Here is a 21,296-nt window from a genome sequence, read left to right on the forward strand (position 1 = left end):
GTTAAAACGGAGGCTCTGTGCTTTAATTTCCTGTTACCATGGTGAAATGCAGAATCAGAGCTCCATTGATGATGGCTTTTTTTGTACTCATTCACGAGGCCCAAGCTTAATTCAGAATAATAATGTCTAAGATGAACAAACCTAGGTCAGCTGTTTTGGAACCCACATCCACACCAAGGTTCTGAATTTGTGAAACAGGCCTCAGGCTGTTATTGGAAAGCAAATACAAGTATTTCCATCTTAATGCCATGCTCAGACATCTCCTGTGTGGTCTTGTTTGGAGCCTGTATTGAAGGAGTGGTACTGAGAGACAAGTAAGTGAGTTTTTAATTGACTTTGACCCACTCATTGTAACTCAACAGAAAAACAAATGGTACAGATTATTGTAGTTGGTTGTACTGAGATAATCAATGGAACCAGGTATACATTTCCTTATTTAATGTATAAAGTTTTTAATAAGGGTTAACTATAATTAACTAAAAGACATAACAGTGTGCATGTGTGGGTGTTTCAGGTTTGGTTACTCTGTAAAGAAGAACCCAGTGATTGGTATTCTGGCCTGGCCGTCACCCTGGGTGATTGTGATTGGCTCCTTTTTCTCATGCTGTGGAGCAGGACTTCAGAGCCTCACCGGCGCCCCCCGGCTGTTGCAGGCCATCGCTCGGGACGGCATCATCCCATTCTTGCAGGTCAGTGCTGCAGAGATTCTTCATATGCCACAGACCAGTGTGCTTCTACAATCAGTGGACCCTGACAGTGACTCTGCACATTTCTTTGCTGATTTTTAGACCACAGGACTTGAAGCCCAATTATTCAATTTTATGGACATTGATTTATTCTTAAAAGAAATCTCACCTCACTTCCTCACAAACAGACCGTCTGTCTCTGTATCTCTGTCCTCTTCAGGTCTTTGGTCATGGGAAGGCCAACGGTGAGCCGACCTGGGCTCTGCTGCTGACAGTGGGGATCTGTGAGATAGGAATCCTCATCGCTTCTCTGGATGCTGTGGCCCCCATCCTCTCCATGTATATTACGCAACACTTACTAAAACATACACTTTGTACACCATATGCAAATATAATCTTTTTATGTAATTTATGCTTTTGCCTCTGGCCAGTTTTCCACCTATACATGTTATGCATGTGTTTTTTTTTTTGAAATCTTCTAATTGATATGTCCACTCATCTTCTCAGGTTCTTCCTCATGTGTTATCTGTTTGTCAACCTGGCCTGTGCTGTACAGACGTTGCTCCGCACACCCAACTGGAGACCTAGATTCAAGTTCTATCACTGGTGAGAACAGCTTCAAACTTTGACTGTTTCCATACTCACATGTTTTGGCCACTCAACTAGCAAAAGTGTCTGGTTCCTGTACATATGTGTGTGTGTGTGTATCTTGTAGGACCCTGTCCTTCTTAGGGATGATCCTGTGTCTCTCCCTTATGTTCATCTCCTCCTGGTACTATGCCCTGGTTGCCATCGTGATAGCGGGATGTATCTACAAGTACATTGAGTACAGAGGGTGAGTCTTAACATTTCAGGTTAATGGACCAAGTCAAAAATGTTGTTAACTCTCCATTACTGGTAGGATTCAAGCACAGAATTACCATTACCACAACCTTGATTTATCGAGCACAACACAAGTGTTTCCAGTCTTTTCTTATGTCAGAGGTGCAGCCACTTTTTGTTGTTACATTATTTCTGAACTGCTCAAAATAAATGCTTTGAAAGTTAATTTAACAGGAAAATATCCATGTAGAGTTCTGATGCAGAGGGATTTAATTTAAACAATTTTGTTCATGTTGATAAACATAAACTATTATGTTACTAAACATTTGGAAAAATAATCTAAGTTTCTTTACTTGGACCTTTTCCTTGTAGGGCAGTGAAGGAGTGGGGTGATGGTATCCGAGGCCTGTCCTTAAACGCAGCACGCTACGCTCTTATCCGACTGGAGGAAGTGCCACTACACACCAAAAACTGGAGGTGAGCGTGTGTATGTGTGTGTGTGTTTGTATAAAACAGATTCATTTGACATGTTCTTAATTTTACTTATTAAAATACCACTGGTACAGATTAGTGTGTGTGTGTTGTGACTTTTTGTAATTGTGAAGTTGTCTATTGCACACATAATTGACAACATTTCAAGGTTCCAGTCATAACCTTTGGATTGGGATTTCAGATTTGCTATACACAAATTGTAGCCTCAATAGATTTAAGTATAAAATATCAATAAATCCACGGACAGTTCTGAAACAGTTGATACATGAAAAGTCATTCATTCAAATTGATTTTAAATTTTTGATCAAACCCACATTGTGTTTTCCAAAAATTTCAGCTCTACAATCTACTACATGTGTAAGAGGTTTGAATTCATAAAATCAGTTTCAATTTGTTCTTGTCTTCAGGCCTCAGCTGTTGGTGTTGTGTAAGCTGAACTCAGACATGGCGGTCAAACACCCCCGTCTCCTGTCCTTCACCACGCAGCTCAAAGCTGGGAAGGGACTGACCATTGTCTGCTCAGTCCTGGAGGGAACTTACATGACGCAGGGCAACCAGGCCAAGTTGGGAGAACAGGTGTGTTGATTTTGTGTCAGTCATCTGCGCTGCCTATGTCCTCTCTGGTGTGAAGTGGATGGAAATACTGGATGGACTTTGTTAAAAGCTGTTTTTCATGCCACAGATAAGATTTCAGTTCTTAAGCTTGGAGACACCGTTTGACTCTTTCCAACAAATATAACACAAGGTGCTTAATCAACTATTTACCACCCTTATCATTAGATTTTTAATGATGCTGAAAATTAGGGGTAATGTTAATGTATTTAAAGCGACATATGCATTGATAAAATATTGGTGTGCACGACGAGACTCTTGTTTGTGTCTGATGTTGGACTGTCTGAGAAGTTGCATTCCTCATCATGCTTGAAACTAAAAAACAGCCATGACACATATTTACAAATGACTAAATAAAAAACACAAATAACATGACCTAATTTAGCCCCACTGGATAATGTCATGTATTACCCAGACATCGCAAGCACTGCATGGAAAAACACTACAATGTGTGTTTTACATAACAAGTTTTAATTTTGCTCGAATTTATTCTCAAACAAACTCTCACTTCTCTTCCCCTTTCTCACTCTTCTGCTTTGCTCTTTCATTTACTTCCTGCAGAACTTAAAAGCCGCCATGGCTGCAGAGCGAACAAAGGGTTTTTCCCATGTGGTGGTTTCGTCCAACCTGCGAGATGGTTTCTCCCTCCTCATCCAGTCAGCAGGACTGGGAGGAATGAAACACAATGCCGTCCTGATGGCCTGGCCAGTGGGCTGGAAACAGGCCCGGGACTCGTCTGCGAGGAGGAATTTTATAGGTAAAAGACAGAGGAGTGTGTCAAAGGAAACGAATGTCAAGATAAGATTATTTCATGTTCCTTCCGTTCATTTGTACTATCTCTGCAGCTTCACTTCAGTGGAACAAGGCTAAATAAATGACAGAACTCTCTAGTACCAATAAAAGGCATTTAAATAACGCTGGGTACCAGTTCAATTCCAAATATTTCCCCCACATTTCTCTTAACTTTGCAAGGAATTCGTCCCATATTTCAAAAAATTTACTGTGATTAATGCCTTCATTAAAAGCTAAAAAAACATAACCCCCACCCATCTCTCCTCCGCCAGAAACCGTAAGAGAGACAACAGCAGCACATCAAGCTCTGCTGGTTGCTAAGAACATCGACCACTTCCCTAGCAACCAGGAGCGTCTGAAGCAGGGAACCATTGACGTGTGGTGGATCGTACATGATGGTGGACTGCTCATGCTGCTGCCATTTTTACTGAGTCAACACAAGGTACATTTGTCTGTGCGTTGTCTAAAAGTCCTGTGCACTTTAAATTTATTTAGTGTTTTTTTGTGTGTGAAAAAAAAAGAACTTAGTATTAACAGCAGAAACAAAGATTGTATCTGATTCAAAATGTGTAGATAAACTGTATTGATTTAGTATGGATAATAATCTGCAGGTATGGAGGAAGAGCAAAATGAGGATCTTCACAGTAGCACAGATGGACGACAACTCCATCCAGATGAAGAAAGATCTCCAAATGTTTGTCTATCATCTGCGACTGGACGCAGTGGTGGAGGTGGTGGAAATGGTCAGTGGGTCTGCAGTTACACTCTCATGCCAGCTACTAAAGCAAGTGCTAATTGATGTATTTTGAGTGCTCTAGATAAGATTGACAATCACAGCAAATCAATCATATGATGTCATTTTTTAAATTTAACTCTGGATAATGAATTTGCAAACCTTCTCTGTGTTCCTGCAGCATGAGAGTGATATCTCAGCCTTCACCTACGAGAAGACGCTGGTGATGGAGCAGAGATCTCAGATGCTCAAGCAGATGCAGCTGTCTCGCACTGAGAGGGAGAGAGAGGTACAGCGATGCACATTTCCCACTGTAGAAAAGACACACAGCACACCAGAGAGAAAAACCTACAGGCCTCATTATACTGCTTATGACTCATTATACAATGAGGTAAAGAATTATAATACACCAAATTATATGCTATATAATAAAAATAAAAAATCTTTAAATTTAATTTCAGTCACTATATGCTAAGCACTTTAAAAACACTTTGTTAACACAATGTAGAAATTATAAACTGTAAAACAAAACAAGATGCTTTTACAAAAAAAAGTATGGAAACTAATGAGAAAAAATTCACATAACATGGTGAGTAAAAAAAAATTAAGTCAAAGTCGGTCTAATTTCTCTGAGGCAGTGAGTTTCTTATTTTGTAAATCAAGTGTGTTATATTTGACTGTGCACATCACACTGCATCAGCACAATAGTAATAGAGATAGAGATAGAGAGGAAGCATTAATCCCCGTGACCTGTTCTGCTCTTGTTGAACTTGAACTCTTCCCCAAACCTGGCCTTGTGATTGGGCGGCGGGCTCAGATTCAGAGCATCACAGATGTGTCACGCGGCTCCATAAAAAGGAAGACGTCGTCTACTGTTGGCGCCCCACCCCTCAACACTGTGTGTATTCCAGAGGATGAGGTAGCCACGGCAACCAAACAGCTTGTAGTTGCCAACCATGGTGCCGTTGGTCCATCCATTTATCATGGCATCCCATCTCTCCATCACCATCCTTTAAAAGACACCTGCAATTCTCCTCCATCCACTGTACTGTACATGCTGCCTGTGCAGAGCCACCGGGACATAACGCTGCGATTAGAGGAAGACAGATTCTTCACTGAACGTTGTTGTGACAGTTGGGGAAGATGTCATAACAACAGACGTGTGTCCATTCATTTCACACCTTCATTTGCATTCATCACTATTAAACTGCCTCTCACCTGACTGCTCTATTAACATCCATGATTCTTTTGTTTTCCGTTCATGTTTTTATGTAAAGTAATGATTTACACTATCTCCTGTTTTAATGGTGTAAAAACCTGAGCTACGGTCAAGAAGTTCTGTGTTGCTCTAATCAAAGCTGCTCAGGATGATGAGACTAATGCTGAAAACACCATCTGACCTGTCCCTTCTTAGGCCCAGCTGATCCACGACCGCAACACGGCCTCTCACTCTGCAATGACCGAAAAAGCTGTAGGTGCCACACCAGATCGTGTTCACATGACCTGGACCAAAGACAAACTGGTCAATGAGAGGAACAGACAGAGAGAAAGCATGGCGGTCAAAGACTTGTTTAATATGAAACCGTAAGTAGATTCAGCTCAGCTCAAGACACGCTTCCCTGACCTGACTTGTTTTAATATGATGAGTTAACTCACAAAATCTAATTAATTTGCTGAAGTAGATATTTGTATTTATTATATGTACAACTGTTTTTACAACTATAATCAAAAAGCAACTATAAGTCTGCTGAATTTTTTCTTATTTTTGGAATTTTGAGTACTGCAGCCTTTGTCTCGTCATTAATGTTTTTGTTGTTCTTGTTTTCTTCTAGTGAGTGGGAGCACCTGTAAGTCACTTTATTTTTCACCTTTTGATTGCCTGTGCATGAACTCACTGTGTGCATGTGCATATTTAGGTTTGTGAGAATCATTTCTGCTGGTGTGCTCGTGTTATTTTAAATAAAGATGGATTATGCATCTCTCACTGTAAAAAAACGAAGCCACAATATTCCAGATACAGGTGCTGCCATCTAGCACTGTTTTTCATTAGGAGCCAGGTTTTGGTAAAACATTTATTTGACGTGTCCTGGGACTTTCAAATGTGTCGAGTCCCATCTGCTAACATGGGGGAGGTGGCGTGTTTCACCTATACTGCAGCCAGCCACCAGGGGGCAATCCATTACATTCACATTCATTTAGCTGACGCTTTTATCCAGAGCAACAACGATCCAGATGTTGTTGGCTTCACTTTTGAGAGCTGTCATGTCATCCATCTTCTTTTACAATAATCAATATGTGAAATTTGCTCGACGGTTCAGTGTCAGTGCTGCATGCGTTTACTCATTTATATTTAACCACATTATCTACGATTACTTATGATACAGTGAACCCTGCAGATTTTAGATTTAAAACATTTAACTTAAAACTGACTTTGCTTGACGTAGTGGGCTATTTTTCACTTGAGTTAGTGCTGTTACTAATGCTTCTGGTTTAATGCAGGAACCAGTCCAACGTGCGAAGGATGCACACTGCGGTGAAGCTCAACGAGGCGGTTGTAAAGAAGTCCCAAAATTCACAGCTGGTTTTGCTCAACATGCCAGGCCCACCGAAGAACATGAAAGGGGACGAGAACTGTATCCTTTGTCAGCCAATCAGCTGTTCATTTAGTCACTCATTCTGACAGCCAATTATGGCCTATTAAAGTTATATAGTAATGTTAAAGAACATTTTGTGAAATATGTGTATTTGCTTACTGAACAGAGAGATTGGAGGATTGGCACTCATGTCTCCAATAAATATTAACCTAGCGCCAACATTAGCTCAAATTAGATTAAAGACTGGTTACAGGTTAACAAGTGACATGGCTTTGTAAATAAATTATCAACATTTTTACAGTTCAGTTGGTAAAGAATTGAAGTAGTGATTTTTAGAGCTATATTTATTTATTAAGTTTGGATTGAGTTAGACCAGTGTTAGTCCACGCGTGTGGCTTGAGCTTCATTCTACATTTTAGACTCAGGATGTTTAAATTCTCATTACTTTCAGACCAATGAATGAATACAAATGTATGTGTAGAAATAGCATTAAATATCTTAATGTTAGTATAATACAATGTGGCTCCACTGTTAACTTACTTAATAAATAAGAAAATCCAATTTATTAGACTGTATTTGCATGGACCCATGACCACAGTATTTCTAAAATGGTGGCAATAGCAATAGTATACAAAAGTATTGTAGTGGAGTGAAAAGTACAATATTGTGTGGGATGTCCTTAACCAATGTGTTTCTCAGATATGGAGTTTCTGGAGGTTCTGATGGAAGGCTTAGATCGCGTCCTGTTGGTTCGTGGAGGAGGTAGTGAGGTCATTACCATCTACTCGTAGCACCAATAGTTCCGACCTGTTTAAAAGGACACTGGAGAAAACATGGTTGGACAGTGGGAACGCAGAGGGCAGGAGGCGTTTAACAAAAGGGCCTGGCTTCAAGCCAGGACATGGACAAAGATGAGGACAAGCAGTACAAACCCCCTCACACTGTCAGGAGAGAAGAAGCTTGACATTCTGGAGGACTGTGTGAAGGACTGGGGAGTCTTCCTACGACACAGCCTGGGCTCAGTGCGTCCTCTCCGGGCACAGAGGGCGCTCCACAACCTGTCCTTCTTGGGCTCCGTAACGCCTCCACATGTCCACACTGTCAGATGACGACTGTGAGGTCGTCTTGCGGAGATGTTCTTTCCTCTGAAAGAGACGGCAGCAACATGTTATATTTCTTCACCAGACACCTCTCTAGAAGAAAGAACTCCTGACTACAACTTGTTGTTCTTTTTTACCATTTTGTAGCGTTTTGTGGCTACCAGATTATCCCATTGGTTTCAATGAGGAATGCACACATTGTTGAGAATGTCTTAATTTCAGTGCCATTGAGTACAATGTTCATAGTTGACCGACTTCGGAATGAAAAGATAAGTTAAACACGCTTTTTAGTCATAATATTTTATAGAATATCAGGTTTGCCTCATGTCACTGCAAAGGACATTGGAACAAAACCATCGTCTGTGAGAACAGTTTCAGGGTAAATGTGGCAGTATTGATCAATAGGAATCAATAGTGACGATTGTTTAAAGCACTGCTCACTTGTTTTAATGTGAGTGATAACTTTAATGTATATTGTGTTGCTTCATACATTTTGATGTCCGTGTAAAGGGTTTCATCATTAAATGTAAAGGGATCAGATGCCAGAACAGAACAAAGATTTGCAGGAAACTACATGTTTAATGTTTTAACATTAATCATGTGGGAGGAGCTGACACAGTGATTTGTGACGCTGAATCCAAAGTCAAATTCTTCCAGAGAGACTGAAATCAGCATTCAGACTGATCCGTCACTCCGTGTAAGTGTGACAGCAAATTCTCTCAGTGATAATTTTTTGAAGTTTAGGAAAGAAGCTATACTGCTTGATGTTGATTGTCTTCTTGTTTAAAAAAATTCTTACAATTTGTTCAAGCCGTGTTTTTGTGTTTACTGATCTCAACAATAATGTTTAAGTTCAGTTGTTTTCCAATGAGCAAAAAGGTTCACAACAGTGGGATGACATTCGTATTAATCTTACTGTAAATACCAGTGGTGTCAATGTCAAGAGACTTCAGTTCACACATTCATCCACCACAGCTTTCATTAACGGCGGAATAACAACAAGGTGGTGAATGTTTGTATTCAAATAGCGCTTTTCTAGTCTTGATCTTCACTCAAAGCACTTTACATTACAGTATGCCATTCACACACAAATTCATACAGTGCATCTATAAGCAGCACTTTTTTGTTCTATCAGGGGAAATTCTGGGGTTCAGCATCTTGCCCAAGGACACTTCAGCATGCAGCTGGAGAAGACTGGGAGTTGATCTGAGGACGTTCTGGTTGGGGGACGACCGCTCTACCACAAAGTTACATCAAAACACTTGTCGATTCTTTCTTTCTAAGGGACATATCTCCACAAAACTTCTTGATGTGCCTGATCTAATGATGACCAAAATATATATAAAATGAAAGCGATACCAAACACAATTTTGACATCCCTAACAATGGCATTTACATCAAGTTAATGAATTCCTTGCTGTTGGATCACTTTACCACCAACAGAAGCTGATAAAATATGATTATATTCCATCATCAATTATTCAGCACTGTTACAATAAAGGTTCTGGTTTTTAATGTTTACCTTTCAGAGAGGTTAAAGTGTTTCATGGTTGGACAGGCTTTCCCTAATATTATATCTCTCATATATATATTATCTTTTTTGGGACATTTCACCTTTAATGTATGCACGAGACAGAAAGAGAGAGTCGGATAAGACACAGCAAAGGGCCGGCTCGAGATCAAACCTTCAGCCGCTGCAGGAGGACTTCTATTTATAAAGCAAGTGCTTGACATTTGACTCTATAACACAGAGGTCTTCAACAGGGGGTCCGCGAACCCTAGGGGTCGCGAAATATTTGGTTGATTAGACAATTTTTTTATTTTTTTGTAATTTTTTATTTATTTTCGAACCAATTTTTTCCCACAAATTTAAATGTTTTGAAATACACATTAACATGCATCCAACATATTGTGAGGCTGATTTGACCCTCTGCCTGACAACCTCCATCCGTCCAAGATTAGATAAGTTGTGTGCTACCCATCAGGGTCCGACATCTCACTAATGTGGGAGTATATGTGACATCCACAGATGGCATGAGGATTCACTGTCTCTTCTACATGCATGTTTAAAATAAAAACATGAATCTCTGAATTACTTTAATAGCTCAGTGTTGTATGCAAGACGTATGTTTATAAAAGGCAGTGGCATGGCCACCCTGTACCTTGCACATGTTTAAATTAAAACATGAATATATGAACCTGTTTAATATTTTAATAGCTTAGTATTGAATGCACAATAACAGGGTAGCTATGTTTGTACATGGCATTAGGCCCAGTTTAATATAAAACACAATTTTATACAATATATATAGTAGGGGGTCCCTGCTCCATCTCTCAACCAGTTTGGGGGTCCTTGGCCAGAAAAACATTGAAGACCCATGCTATAACATACACATTCACAACAGATTTAGACGTGTCAATGAAAACAATATGATTTAATCCACATTTTCAAATCGTGAGAGAGGATTAAACACAATTTCCAGCTGTATCAGAGCTGTGGGATCATTTGTTTGTAATATGTATAGATTATGACTTAGACCCTCAGATCACCAAAAGGGAAGTGTTGACTCAACATGTCACTATACACACGCATAGAGACAAAGGGACAGGAAATGGCAAACCAGGAAGTCATCATACAAAGGAAATGAAGCTGAATGATTGGTTGGGTTTGTGAGACGTAGAGCTGTGTAAATGTTGGGATTGCCCTCTTCTCATCTCTGCTCTATCTTTCCTCCCTGTTCCTTTGACCCACTGTCAAATGAGAGCCCAGCCGGTCTCTAAAAGCCAAATTGCCGATATAACTTTGGACCTTCCTCAGCTTTTTAGTCTCATACAGATGTCAACAGTCCCACCACCTGTTGCTACAAATCTTGAAGGCTGCAGCAGTTTAAAGTAGTGTCTGTATTTAAACATTAATACTTGATTATGACATGGCTTTATGAAATTAAATGTTTTATTGACTCAAAGATATGACATTCAAATTAAGTAAGTAATATACATTATATACTGAGGAGAGTGTACGCAATTTTGTGTAATGCCCGTCTGACACATATGAAATCTGAGCTGGTTTGTTGTCACCTCTTACATAACGGTCCGAGGCTCAGTTTCCCAAATTATTTTTTCTTGTCTCCTGGCTCACAAAAGAACAAAGACAATCTGCAGTAAGAAGCTGGCTGGAAACTTGGCCCAGGATAAATGGCCTCCTGTTTGTCCTGCAGAGCGGCTAGCTGGGTCATCACGCACAGGACAACAACAACAACAACAAACCACCCTGTCTGATGTCTGATCACTGTCTGAGCTACAACTATCTGCTACACTGTCTGTCTGCAAGCCTCACTCTTTGTCCACTGAAAAGCACAGGCTGAGGTTCAGACCCTAATTTGATAATTCATAATTCATTTTTCTAAACGTTGGACTTTCTATTAATAACATTTTGCAAGATTTTTGTTTAAGTTCAACTGAGTATGCGCAGAGATGCTCTGATGTTCTGCATGTGTGTGTGTGTGTGTGTGTGTGTGTGTGGGGGGGGGGGCATGATACATTGTATGGTATTTGTGCATTATGGTACAGGTCGTGTTTCTTGTTGAGACAGACCTCATTAAGTTTATTGAAAAGCTGCTTTATTGAAGAGAGAGTAAACATAAGGCCTGCCATGATCTGTCCTTGGGTTCATCTAGATATGACATCATCAACGCGAGACAAACCTCATGACTAAGGTCTGCACAGAGGCTCTTTGCCAAGTGCAGCCTCAGTATTTCCGAAAATGTGCCCACTGCACAAAAGACCTACTGAATATGTGTAATTTACTAGATCATATTGACTCTTGTCTGTAGTGCACAATGCTTGTTTTGTCACAGGTTAATTGACCAAACAAATTGTTTCCTACTGGGGGCGCCCACAAGCAATAACTCAAAAGCTTCCATTAATAAAAACAGTGCATCCTTGTCTAGAAACAAATCTTTGGTCCAGACTGAACTTAGTCAGCAACTGTTGGAAGGAGTGCCATGAAATCTTTTCCGATTTTAAGAGTGCAGAGAAAATGAACTATACTGACGTTAATGATACCCAGTTTTATTTCTACAACTGTTTATGTCCATGGTGACTGGAGTAAGAATCAGATTTGACCTCGCACCATCAACCAAGCTTGTACTAATCCTGTGTAAGTACAATCATCTCATGAACAAATAGCCAAGACACGTGTTGATATCTGTGGTCCCAGATTCTACTGACCTTGTTCATCCTTTGCTTTTATTAGTATGACAGTCAAGCCGGCATTTGTTTGAAAATTTGGTGATATCCTACAGACATCATCGGTGAAGATTTCAAAGGAAAAGGCGGCTAATTCACTGTGAATGTGTTTCGAACCTTAACGTGGATTCATGGACAGTGTTTATATGTGCAATAATATCCAGGGCCTTGATCATATTCAGGAATACATAAATCAGTTTATTCATTTCCCTCTATGCATGTTTAAGGGCGGCTGTGGCTGAAGGGGTAGAGCGGCCATCCTCCAACCTGAAGGTCAGCAGTTCAATCCCCAGTCTTCACCATCTGCATGAAGTGTGTGAATGGGTGAATGTTAAGCTGTACTGTAAAGAACTTTGAGTGGTCATCAACACAAGAAAGGCGCTATATAAATACAAAACCATTTACCATTTAAGCATCACCGGTATTTGTACCTCTGTTGTTTGCGTAGGCGCCTGTGATGTTAAATGTGGTGGTTGTGACAGCACTATATGGTGGATGTTGAAAATAATGTCGCTGTAACTTAGCTCTATTATAAGTGCCAACATCAGGTTGGGTTTGGTTTATCCACCTTATTGACAGCAAGGGGAGCGAGAGCGACAGTAAATATTAAACATGTCCGCCACTTTGGACAGTGTGGTGCTGTCACTGCCACTGCACAGAAGCAAGGCGTGGTGGACGTTTGCATTAACCAGTATCCGGCTACTTACGGACTTCTCCATCTATGAAAATCTTATCAAGGATAGTGATATTGGTATATGATATTTTACATGCTTCTACACAAAAACAGAATTCTTAATTGGAGTTAATTTCCCTTATGTCCTTTGAGCAGGAAACTGTGATGGTTGTTGTTGTTATGACAACATTGAAGAAAATTTCAGTTTTTTAGTTTATTAAATAAAATATGACATCATTCCCATTAAAAAGACAGAAAAAAACATCCATATCACCACAATGTGTTGACCAAATCCAGATTTATTTCTTCCAATTGTCCAGTTTCAAAATTGAGTGGCAAACACCAGATCAACTAGTTACATGGATTTTTATTGATTGCATAATTCTCTGTATAATATATTTAGTCCATATATTGTTGGCCCTCGGTTATTTTTCAGCAATCACAGATTCCAATAACAAGCAGTGTTGTTTGTCACTGGGGCTGACCACAGCCATCATCTTCCCACAGCTTCCCCTGACCCTCCTGTTACATCTGAAGCTTTGACTAATTGGCATTTATAGAAAAACGATCTGAGGGCTGAATACGGGAGGAGATCTGACGAGGGAAAACACAAGTGGATTAGGGAGAGAATGTAGAATGTAGATGGAGAAAGACAGAGGCTGAGGGGGGGAAAGAGGAGAAAAGGGAGGGTACCTTTCTTTCTCTTCATCCCATTATCATTCCAGCATCTGCTAATAGCAGGGTGTTAACATCACAACATGGGTAATTTCACTGAGACTCCATGAGACCTTGTTAAGCCCAGCAGCTTTGTCTCTGTCGGCTTGTGAATGAAAGTCCAGCACTAAGTGGACAGGATATTAATTTGATGACTTCTTAAATGTAAAAAATAAGATCTCTACGGATTTAAAATACTCCTTGTTATTTAGGTGTGAAACACACTATACTTGAAGTAAATTTGATCTGTGTGCCTACTGTTTCTCAGGGTTTGACAATTATTGTTAACCTGTGGAGTTTTTAGTTAAAAGAGGGTTAAGAAGTCTCAAGATGTAAAATAAATGAAAGAGTGAATATAATGAAGCCTCCTACTACTGGATGGATGGTTGGAAATGGTTGTAGAGTTAGACTATTGCAATTCAAGAAAATATTGTTTGCTCATAATGGGGTGAGTGGTGTTCTTCTCCAACACTCACCAATGATTCATGTGCTTTTGAGAATGCAGTTAGAGCAGTGGTCTTCTATTGTGCGATGTACATTAATTGTGAATTAAATGTTGTGAAGGTGGAGTTATTTAAATCAAATCCTTGTGTTTTTATTGGCTCAAGGAGAAGTGGGTGTGGCCTAGTGAATGATAATTATTAACCAGAAACAAGTTGCACATAAATAAGGGAATTTGAGCCTCTAAATTACAGCGTTAACAACAATGATTGTCACCTGTCTTGTGAGGGAGTGCTGTATCAAAATGTTTTTAAAGCAAAACAAGAAATCAAACAAAAGTTGAAGAAACGCATTTTGCCCAAGTGGCTCAGTTTAAAAAAACTGAAGGGTTTTGCTGCAACAGAAGCAGTTGGCCTTTAATTACAAATAACTCAATAACTCAAAAAGTGGCACTGTTACACTATTCTCACCACCATGTATACAATGGGAATTAGTTACTGAGAAGAATATAATGCTCCTATATATACATATCCCACCACATCTCTTTTCCTCTCTCTCTCTAATGCACAATAATGCATAATACACAGAGGGTGGAAGGGTGGGGGGGGGGGCACCAGTCTATGCCCCAGGACCACCTATCTGGTTTATCCATCTACATGATGTTTGCGATAAATCCCAATTAATTTGTTCAGTCATTCATTATTTATTTAATTCTTTATCAAGTATTTTTTTAATTCTTTAAACTTTCAGTGAATTTATCACTCCTCCAAAATACTCTAATTGCCTGATAAGAATTGGAAAGATTATTACATTTTATATAGATTCAGACATGGATTTATCTTAAATGATAGTTATAAATGTAAAACTACGTCATATCAGACATCATGATTTTATTGATGAAAGGACAGTGACTCAAGCAGCTGCAGGTCAGGAGAGAGGGTCCACTGAGTGAGTGAGGGTGGGGGGGGGTTCTTTATTTTTTCCTTCAAGGGAGTCAAATTTCCCAACTTCATGGGCCCAGATTCACTTCGCTCCGAACTGAGAAAGTCTTTGTACTGAGAGAGAGAGAGTGAGAGAGGGAGGGAGAGAGAGAGAGAGAGAGAGGGAGACAGCAGTGTGATTTCAGGTCTCTACAGTCGGGCACAGGGACCACAGAGTTTGCTGAATTTCATCACACAGCACTCGGAGTTCACTTCCAAACCTGGATTTTTATTCACTCACCTGCTAAAATGTTTCAAAGGTAAGAACATTCAGATACTGCCTCTGTATTTATTTGTGCTTTGAAAGAAATCAGACTTTGATTTAATTGATTTAACTAAACATTCCGACCATCATAAACCCTTTCAGTTACACCTCAGAGTCGACCTGTGATAGTATTTCCACTGTGCAAAGCTTTTTAAGCCCAAATTCTTCAGGAAACTTTTGAAACAATAGTTCATTTAAAGGAATGTTGTCTACATGCACCAATACACTTTTACAAAAGTTTTTGTCAAAAGTCAAACATTTAAAGTGCAGTTTCAGTGACGAACATGTCTCCTCAGGTGGTCTCTTGTCCTGCATCTCATCCTGCTGTGCTGGTTGACCGCTGCCCTGCAGGTTATAGAAGGTAACATTCATGCTTCTCAATTTCTTTCTTGACACTGTAAAGAAATATACAGTGGAGATGGATCTTTTAGAGGAGAAAGGGAGCATACACTGTTGGGAGAGAAGGCAAAATGTAGTGCTTTCTCATTTTGATGGTATGGCCACATGGAGCTTTAAGTTTTGCAAAGGGATATTTTTGTTTTGAATCATCAAATAAATGTTTGATAGTTTTTTTTTTTATCATTATCTCCGATGATGATTATTCCCCATGGATCAACACTCATCATTGTGGCCAGTGAAGTTCTTATGTGACCTAGTGAAACTGAATATTTGTGTCCTGTGTATAGTTAAAGACTAAATTATCAACTATCATTACATTGATGAGATCATCCAGACATTCATATATTTTAGGGGAATTATTTGGTGGCTTGCAGAAGTAAATTCTTTAAAGGCCTTTGCACAGAAGACATGTTTTTACCATGCAATATATTTGCATGTTATTAGTATTTGTATGCAGTCAAGGCAAGCCTTCACATCAGTTTTGGAACTTTGCTAGGCAATATTGTGGCTTTTATCTTTGCAGTCAATTTTTTCACTTCCGACATATACAAATATATATATATTTACACATCTAACCAATCAGAAAGCATGCTGTTGAATATGTTGCAATCAAATGAGCACAGCGAGGGCTCTTTGGGACCTTCGTCAAATTAATTACTCAAGAGAAAATATGATCTTACCTCAGGCATACGGCTAGCCACTGCTGTGGATCAAATGGCTCTTGAAAATTACTCCTGTTTCTTTAAACTTGGTGCCAGTTCCCGCATGGGTTCTTCAAACTGTCCCATGGACGTCCTGAAATACGTCCTGAAGTGGCTGTGGCGCAGTTAAAGCTCCTGAATCCAGTAGTGAGACTCTCCAAGCTCATCTCTCTTATCAATATTCGGTGTACCCAGGTATTTCGTCTCTTTTTCTTTTAATTCAGAAAAATGACCAAATCATCATCGCTGGATGTTGATCCCACCAATCTTTTCCCGAGGCGCAATTTTCTTTTCCGATCCTTAATCTATTAACTTTATTGCTTCACGCTTAATGTGAATAGTCAGTCAACATTTTCCTAAAAATTGATCGCAATTTTGTGCTGTTAATTCACGTCGCCGTTGATGGGCAAAGGCCTTGAGGCTGTCAAATCAAAATGTTTTGCTCTGTGAGTAACTTTGGCGAAACCTTCCCCTGAACAGTGGCTAGCGTTGCAACCAGTATCCCGACATACAAGTTAGCAAAGTGTTGGTGTGTACGTATCTTTAATAATAGGAAACTGTGATTTTTAGATGTGATAACCTCTAAAAAACAAACAAATGTACAACAGAGAAGGACATTTTTTGGCAGCTTTAAATAAAGGCTACAGCAATTAATTTCATTTTTCCTCCATCTGTAAAAGGCTCTTTAGTCACCAACTTGTGGAGATATGGGTGCCATTTAACTACTGCAAAAGATTGAAATATGGCATCTCTTGAGTTGTTGTTTTTATATGCAAAGTGAAATAACGAGTGAACAGAACTACAAAAGGGGGGTGGGACCTAACGGACTATCAGGTGCTGTATTATAACGCTTCTGCCTCTTTGCACATTATTTTATTTTTCTTAGTTGTTGTCAGATCTGTAGCATCATCACAGTCTTTCAAGCAAATAGAATGACTCAGTTAAAACCGTTCCCCACACCAATAAAGGTCTGCTGACAAATTGGATACCTACACAGACATGTATGAGGTGGACCAATCCCAATCGAGGTCTCCAGTCATTTAATGCTGCACAACAATGTAAGACAAGCCATAGTGTATTTTATAGGACACCTCCTGTAACCTAAATACCCACTTTGATCATACCCCACATTAAGCAGTGGTTATTGTGATTTCCAATTCTTCCTAATCAATCAATCAATCAATCAACCTTTATTTGTATAGCCCATATTAACAAATCACAATTTGTCTCATAGGGCTTTAACATGGTGTGACATCCTCTGTCCTTAACCCTCAACAAGAGTAAGGAAAAACTAAAAAAAAAAACTTTTAACAGGGTAAACATACGTAGAAACCTCAGAGAGAGCCACATGTGAGGGATCCCTCTCCCAGGACGGACAGAAGTCTAATAGATGTCAAGTGTAGGAAAACATCATCAAGATTAAAGTTTTTAGCAGCATTGATGAGGGTAAACATTTTGAAGGATAAATTCAATACTATATGTCAAGCAGTCCTGCTGCAATCATAGTGTATGGTCAGCAGCCAGCAAGATCATGATCCACCATCAAGATCGGATCCACTATAGTCCACAGTCTAATCTTGTTCATCAATGATTAGTCTTCAATGACAACTAAATTATAGGACTTAAATTTGATCAGTCTCTCTCTGCTCTCCCACAGGCCCATTACAGGCCACATAATTTGGGACAATCCCCCTTTCAATCTCAATTTTCACACCTCTGTCTGCTGTTGTGGGGTTCAGTCAGTTCCCACCTGCTGGGAGTCTCTTCTCTTCTTATACAGCTCTGTAGGAGAGAGATTGTTTGTTTGTTTGACAGTATACTGTGCTTCCTCTGCCCTCTTTATCCTGTGTGTGTGTGGGTGGGTGGGTGCATGCGCGCACAATCAAGTAGCTGGAAGTGGCAGACAAGTCAAAGGCTGCACTAGGGTGAGAAATTAAGTGTTGAGTTTGTATGAGGGGGTCGCACTGAGCTTTGAAGAGGGATCTGTAGAACACAATTGATTCTGTACCAGTTTCATCTCAGTTGAGATGCTCTCTAACCTGCACTGAACTCTGGGTAATCACCTGAAATCATCTGGAGGGGCTGTATCTAAGATCAGAAATGTCTGAGTCAGTTGCTGAGGACATTCTCCAGAGTTTCTTCTGCCAGCGTGTTCATGATGGACGTGTTGATGATGAACGTCTTGATGAAGTTTCTAACAAGGCAGATGCTTGAAAAAAGAAATATCTTAAAATGAAATAGACATGTTTTTCATGTAGAAGACACTGAGGAAGATGTTAACTTGGAAAGACAGTGACATTTAAGAGCTTTTGTTGATAAGGACAGTGTTGATATATGATTATGTCTTCCTTCCCGCTCGCTGTGCCACCTTCACCTGAATACTCCGGAGATCTCTGCGTTGTGATGAACGTGAATCTCCTGCTGGGTTGTTCATATGTGAAAAACAAACTCCTTATAATGTCCGGAACTCACTGTGCAGAACATTCTCTGGAGTTTATATCGGAAAACGGTTAATATGTAGCATAATATAAAGATGTGTTTGAAAGGCAATTGACGACCAGAGTCTCGTGGCTTATCGTCTGTTAACTCCGGAGCAAAACATCAGATCTTCAAAGTGCTAAAGCGAAGCTGCATTAACATTTTTTCTTTGTGACATAGTATATAGAGTGACAAAGTCTGTGTCTGGAGGCAGCAGAGCTGGACTGGGTGGGTTGACCAAACACAGGACTTTGACACAGTTGATCGCCTTTAATTTCCCATGTGAAAACATAAGTCATTGTGGTTTCCTTTACCCATGAACTTTCAACACCCTTTACCTCAACCGTGTGTTTATTATTGTAGACACTACGATGATGGTCTTCTAACCTTTTGACCCCAAAACATGATCTTCATCTAAATCTAACCATGTAGTTTTAGGGCCTGTATTTGTATCACTGTTACATTTATTACTGTTAAGATGATGATGACTATTTGACACTGTAACACTCTCCAGAGTTCAGCAGCAGTGCAGTGAAAAGCATCAGCCTTATCTTAAGTCCTTTTGCAATTGTTATGTCATGGAAGCTAGATGCAAAATTCGGTGTGTCTGAAATGTCTGAAACTCTCTGAAATCTTCAACAGCAAAATTCTGGGGGGTCTCTGGAGAAAATATGTTTAATGTCACTTTTAAGCTGACTATGTCCAGTATTAAGTAGGTACGTCTATTTTGAGGCGGTGGCCCGTTCCTTCTTCGGGATTGTCCATACTTCTCTTTCGTACAACTTGTTTATGTAGGAAATTTGTGCTTTTATTCTTCTTTGCCATTTTGTTTAAAAGATATGAATACATACTGGTAGGGAATTACTTTAGCCAGCAGTGGAAGTTCTCACAGGGGCGAATCGACGTGGACAGCATATAGCACCAAATCTGAACATTCATTATCTCACAGCTCTTTACATGGTAAGGTCGCTGGCTGCAATTTGGTTAAATTGGTTCATCGTAAACAAGCTAATCAGACATAGTCAAGGGTCCTCTTAATTCCATAACTGCAGTGTAGCAGAATCTGTGATTCTTATTGAGCACAAATTTAGACTTTTCTCTATGAGCAAATTTCATTATGAATGCTTCATCCTTAATACTGAACACCGAGTTCTGTCTTACTGTTTTCTACTCTTCAAACTTCGTCCTGTTCCCCCAAAAACACTCCTGCCTCCGGGAACCTTCACTTTTCATTTACTGCTGGTTGAGTAGCTCTGAATGGGTTCTATGTTTATCCAATATAAATGATTGTGAGGTGAGCCCAGTAGGAGTCTGCTTTGGTCGAGACGCTCGTCTGTACAGTAAAACCTAGTCACATTATTCTGCAGTTGACAATCTCAGTCAGGTTTAAAAACCTTAACAACAGCCATACATTTGTTCTGTCCTTGTCTGCATATTTTACATATTTCCATTTTATTCCCATGCATTCGCCTGTGATGTTTAACTCAGTGTATCTTTACCTCTGAGCCTTTGGATCGTCTCCCCTCTTGACCTTATTTGGTTTCGGTTACTGGAAAGAAATTCCCACCATGTTCCATCTAGAAACCTGGAACGTCATAGAAGTATAAAGGGTCTTTACTTAAATCTCCTCAGTATATTGGAGAACTGGCCGCCCTCACTGCAGCGGCATCCTGTCTGAAATGTGCTCATTGAGACGGAGTGGCTTCCATTCCAAAACTGCTGGACACAATGGTCTAACTGTAAAAGGTGTCATTGCCGTATGTGTTTAACGGTCGGCTCTGTAGGATTTTAATGGGAAAAGATCTCTGAGTGGAAATTTAAAATTAAGAATAGCCGTTGCTTTTAGGGTTTTCCCACTTTTCTGCTGTGAATGGTGTCATGTTTTCCATGAATTAAGATGATGTGGTTTTCCCGGTGTGCAGTCGGGCTCAAAATGAGAAGAGCAAAAGCTGTTGTGTTGTTGCAGCGGATATTAGGCCGATATGAAAAGCATTAATAGTCGGACATTATGCTTTTCTAAGATAAAAACTCAAAATTTACAGCTCTTACGTTCATGTTTTTTTAGAAAGGAAATATTAAACTGTTAGTGGGTGGCTGGTGTTTTTATTTGGGTACACCGTTTCCATGGTGACTGTTTAAAAAGTGGACCATGAATCATTATCATTGTGTTTCTGTTCCATACTGTTTCAGCTTTGGGGCAGGAAACATACAAAGAAGGTCTTTTTACTTGAGGAAAGCATTCAGTGTTGTTTATGTGCAACGTTACACTTGTTACTTGAGATTTTTATGACCGGCTCTACATGTGGACATACAGAATATTGATATAAAGTAAAACTCACACGAATACTCATGTAATAGTCTGGTTTGAACTTTAGTATCGCGTGATGATGTTGGAGTGAAACGTGGGGGTGAACCTGTTCAGCCATTTTAAGGGTTATTCATTAGGTAGTTTTTTCTTCTAAACCAGCTGCGGTTAGCAGTTGGTTCAGCCCTAGTTATGAATGACACATCAAATAGATATGTATGAGGTAGAATGAACACAACATTCAAATTAATATAGTTAATA

The 21,296-nt window shown here is 39.7% G+C and overlaps 1 protein-coding gene across 1 annotated transcript in view; it reads left to right on the forward strand.

The window, feature by feature from the left end:
* The window catches only part of LOC133018057 (solute carrier family 12 member 7-like), a 32,463-nt gene extending 23,827 nt beyond the window's left edge, over positions 1–8,636 (forward strand). The window contains exons 12-27 of the mRNA XM_061084346.1: positions 257–314; positions 515–689; positions 907–1,025; positions 1,194–1,292; positions 1,402–1,521; positions 1,881–1,985; positions 2,408–2,576; positions 3,174–3,369; positions 3,677–3,846; positions 4,016–4,147; positions 4,319–4,426; positions 4,955–5,056; positions 5,552–5,721; positions 5,970–5,984; positions 6,637–6,770; positions 7,431–8,636. Of these exons, the coding sequence (XP_060940329.1) occupies positions 257–314; positions 515–689; positions 907–1,025; positions 1,194–1,292; positions 1,402–1,521; positions 1,881–1,985; positions 2,408–2,576; positions 3,174–3,369; positions 3,677–3,846; positions 4,016–4,147; positions 4,319–4,426; positions 4,955–5,056; positions 5,552–5,721; positions 5,970–5,984; positions 6,637–6,770; positions 7,431–7,522 (1,964 nt within the window). The 3' untranslated portion in view covers positions 7,523–8,636. The remainder of the gene's footprint in view (positions 1–256; positions 315–514; positions 690–906; positions 1,026–1,193; positions 1,293–1,401; positions 1,522–1,880; positions 1,986–2,407; positions 2,577–3,173; positions 3,370–3,676; positions 3,847–4,015; positions 4,148–4,318; positions 4,427–4,954; positions 5,057–5,551; positions 5,722–5,969; positions 5,985–6,636; positions 6,771–7,430) is intronic.
* The last annotated feature ends 12,660 nt before the right edge of the window (positions 8,637–21,296 follow it).

Source organism: Limanda limanda, chromosome 13 (genome assembly GCF_963576545.1).
Source record: "Limanda limanda chromosome 13, fLimLim1.1, whole genome shotgun sequence".
NCBI classification, from domain to species: domain Eukaryota; kingdom Metazoa; phylum Chordata; class Actinopteri; order Pleuronectiformes; family Pleuronectidae; genus Limanda; species Limanda limanda.